Source organism: Setaria italica, chromosome II, assembly GCF_000263155.2.
Source record: "Setaria italica strain Yugu1 chromosome II, Setaria_italica_v2.0, whole genome shotgun sequence".
NCBI classification, from domain to species: domain Eukaryota; kingdom Viridiplantae; phylum Streptophyta; class Magnoliopsida; order Poales; family Poaceae; genus Setaria; species Setaria italica.
The window spans coordinates 8,263,456-8,267,380 of NC_028451.1; the positions used below are offsets into that span (position 1 = coordinate 8,263,456).

Here is a 3,925-nt window from a genome sequence, read left to right on the forward strand (position 1 = left end):
TAGTGGCGCGTATTCATCAGGTGTTGAAATTTACTACCTCAGCATCTCATTGATATACCAGTATATCTCTGGATTTTCTCACATCTATAACAACAAACAGTCACTAATCTTATTTCCCTCTTTCTTTTTCAAATGAATCCCCGTACTCCCTTTGTGATACAATAGAACATTTACATTCTTTAATCCATTGACCCGTGTTTACAAATACAATGGTCCTGAAGTGCAGAATTGATAAAATGCCAACCTGACACACACCTTGAGATCTACTCGTTGGGATCAAGGAATCCGACAAGGCACTTCTCCAAGAGGAACTCTGCATTTACCCAAGCATGGTATTTATCTATAGCAAAGTTAAGGAGTCATCAAGAATTATAAACAGCTGCACAATCGACAATCACAATAATGAGACAATTAATGATTAGAATCATCAGCAGGTCAATCACCAAGAGATTGAGATAAGGCTGCAAAAGCATGTGACGTTTGTACGCCATGCCTTTGGTACCACACCAACTTGCATGATAGAATTGTGTTCCAGTGTGAGTACGCAACAAGCAGCAAGATATTTTGAGCAACAGTGCAAAAATAATAGTAGTAGTAGTAGTAGTAGTAGAAGAAGAAGAAGAAGGATACTGAACAAAGCAGTGCAGTCCTTTCCAGCAGCTTTCATAAGCATATCAACTCCTGCAAACGGACCCAAATAGCAAGTTAGCAAAATAAAAGATGATACAGCACTTTAAGGAATAACTGAAAAGATTGTAAAGGGGGAGCGGTGGTTCTGAAACTCAACAGAATAACTCTGCATGAGCTAAGATTACCTCCAGGATGAAATTTCATGTATGGAGCAATATTGTAAACACGGCCTTTAAGAACTGTCCAAATACAATCTCCAGTTTTATGCTGCTTAACTTCTTCCAAAGAAATTAACCTTCGGTTTGACTGCCCCTTGAGCCCTATAAAAGAAGGGAAAGCAGACCTTGTTTCATCAATTACCGGTATGATCAATTGAGGGGCAAAAGGCATATTTAAGAATGTAAGGAAAGATGAGAAAACATGAACTCAAATTCAGTGCAAGTACATAGTTCTGGTTAATCTCAGACTGACATACAGAGGTTTACAAGATCTCAAAATGTGTAAAGCTAACCATTAAAAGGTTTTGTATTATGGAGTAAGCATGTCTAGCTGCCTATACAAGAAGGCATTTCTGACACCAATAACATTACCTTGTTTATATTTTGTTCTTTACATAAGTACTCAACAGCCAACTTGTCTCAGAAAGATCATTAAGTTCAGACGTGCAAGTCCTAACCACTAGTACAATTACAAAAAAAAAACATCCCATAGATTTGTCATTTAAGGCATTATCATTAGGAAACATAGCATCGTGAGCTCAAGCAAAAGAACAGCCTCAGACCCTTATGAATCCAGTGGACTTATTGTGCTAGAAAACATAAACATATAGAGCTAATATTCAGAAGAGCCATCAGCCATCCAAATTCAGAATAGTCCAACTGATGCAGCATATACCAAGGTATAAATGCCACACTACACAAAGTGTTTAATTAGAAAAGGCAATTTCTCTGAAGAAAAATGGCTGAGAAAAATTTTAAAAAGTGGAAGGTTCTTAATTTATTTGATTTGAACAACAAGGTAAGCATTGATTCTATCAAGCTGGCAATGTTTCTTTTATACTGATGGAACCCCTCTAAGGATCTAACAAGCCAGCACAAAATACAGGACCTTTCTTTCAGACGAAGTACACACCAGAAAAATATGGCACAGTAACTAAAATCACTACATAATTGCACAAGTTTAACCATTTTCGTTAATTGTAACACATCAATTAGTACAGTTACGACCACTTGACTGTCATTCTTAGACCCCCATAACAGGTCCTCTGAGAAGCATTAATTATGCAGCAGGATCAAGCTATCCACTAATAACCAGATAAACATAATTACCAAAGATCATCAAACAGCACCCACTAAAGTCTGTAACAACTTACCAGCTAGATCAGGATGCGTTTGTGTCAGCTTTAGCCAATCCATTTGGCTATAGCCCTTCTCGAAAGGAACCTTTTTCCGCACTGCAGGTTTCTTCGATGAAGGTTTTGCCTGTGATGACACATTTGATTCTGCTCCACCACTCGTTTGTATAGTTGGTTCTTTCATGTTGCTGTCTTGTGTTGATACACTAGCGCTGTTACCAGATCTACCTTTATCTGAGTCATTAGCTTTCAAGCCATCTTTCTTTGCAATTTTTGCAACATGAATATCCTCGAGCGACATACTTGCCACGGGAATGGCTTTAGGAGATCCTAATTGACCATCGTTTTCTTCAGAAGTAACCTGAACAGATATAACACAAAAGTTTGTACGTCCTATTTCAGAAAGTAAACAAGAAGCAACAAATTTACCACCTGTAAGTTTCTGAGTCAAGCCATTGGATGCTCTTAGCAACTCAACGGGCTGAGGGACAAATAGCCAACACATATTCAATAAAAGAGGTTTAGACCACTACCATAACAAACTGACAACTCATCAAGCAATTAAGTGCATTCAGTGAAAGTGAAGACAATAAATAGTTCTTAACTATATGGTACTTATATACTTGAGCGATATCCAACTACCAACCTAAAAAAGGGTAATGAAGTGAGTGCCAATAAAGATACACTAGCTAATTGACCCAATCCTACAGCATCAGCAACCAAGACATTAAAAAAACAACTAGGAGCAACTGTTTCAATGCATGCATTGAAAGAACAGCATCAAGTGCATTCCATACAGCAAAGAGAAGACAAACACAACCAGAGCCCTTCTCCCATTCTGTAGGATTAAACTTTCCATGCTTTCCCTGTTTCTTATTTCCTCCCCTTGACTTATTCGCATAGTGTTTGGAAATATAACATATGCGCTTATACTGGTTTCAGAAATGAACATATACGGATGAAACCATATCCATGATTCCATGCTCATCGCCGATTACAAAGCAAACCACACCGATCTATTAAGACTTCTGGCTATCCATTATTGTGTTGAAACAAATACCAGACACCTGATTATCTATGGTATGGTAAAGCATAAGGCCCATAAATCTGGCCGATCACAATCCATATGATAATCCCTCAACAACTAAGTGGTGTTTTTATGTTCATAACACTCTTTATCACCCCACAAAACATGATGAGTTCAGTTTTCAGCACCAAGTTTTCAGTATCAGGAAAAGCACTGACATAGTAAAGGTACAAATCACTACAAAGCACCACACGTACCTTGCAGAAGGTGAAGTCAGATGAATCCCCATCATCCATGTCAGAGCCTTGCCAACAACGAATTTGCGAACGACACTCCTAATGTATCCTGGTTCGTGTCCACAAGATGGAATATGTAAAATACCATATGAACTGAGAAATCCCAACCAAATTCGTAATAGATTCACGATTTGCATAGCAATGTCTGATAAACAATAGCTACTGCTACAATTATCCCCCATCGTACAGCAAAGGAATTCGCAACAAACATGTGAATTGGAGTATCCAACCAGGAGGACTAGATTTGGATTTCATTGCCCGGGTGGAAGAAGACATGTAGGTGGGGGGTGGAAGCATCCGAGCAAGCTAGGTTAGGGCGCCGTACCAAGAACAGGGGAAGCCGATCCAATTCCTGGCGGATCCCACTTCCCTCCAGTCCAGCAGAGGAGCGGAGGGGGACCTCCAAGGTGGGCGGCGTGCCGCGCTTCTGTGGAGGGCGGCCTAGTCGCCTGGACCCTGGAAGGCGCGCGCGCTGGGAGCGTGGGCAGGGAGGGACGAGCAGGCCCCGAAGCCGGCGGGGGGAAGGAGGGAGGCGTCACCGGTGGCCTCGCCGTCGCCGCCGCCGAAGCAGGGGAAGGGGGAAGATGGAGGAGGAAGACTGGTTTGGTGGGGGACGTA

The 3,925-nt window shown here is 40.9% G+C and overlaps 1 protein-coding gene across 1 annotated transcript; it reads right to left on the reverse strand.

Annotated features, from left to right (window-relative positions):
* LOC101782348 (cytochrome b5 domain-containing protein RLF) lies at positions 1-3,925 on the reverse strand. The gene is made up of 6 exons (XM_004955791.3): positions 3,633-3,925; positions 3,269-3,356; positions 2,003-2,345; positions 816-950; positions 631-681; positions 1-340 (listed from the first exon to the last, which is right to left on the reverse strand). Exons 2-6 carry the CDS (start codon positions 3,305-3,307, stop codon positions 264-266), a joined length of 645 nt encoding a protein of 214 aa, XP_004955848.1. The 5' UTR covers positions 3,308-3,356; positions 3,633-3,925; the 3' UTR covers positions 1-263.

Coding starts and splice junctions, on each gene's coding strand:
- LOC101782348 (XM_004955791.3), bottom strand. CDS start 3,307: ATGGATGATGGGGATTCATCTGACTTCACCTTCTGCAAG. Junction 2,346..3,268: donor CTGACTTCACCTTCTGCAAG/GTACGTGTGGTG, acceptor ATATCTGTTCAG/GTTACTTCTGAAGAAAACGA. Junction 951..2,002: donor AACGCATCCTGATCTAGCTG/GTAAGTTGTTAC, acceptor CTTCTTTTATAG/GGCTCAAGGGGCAGTCAAAC.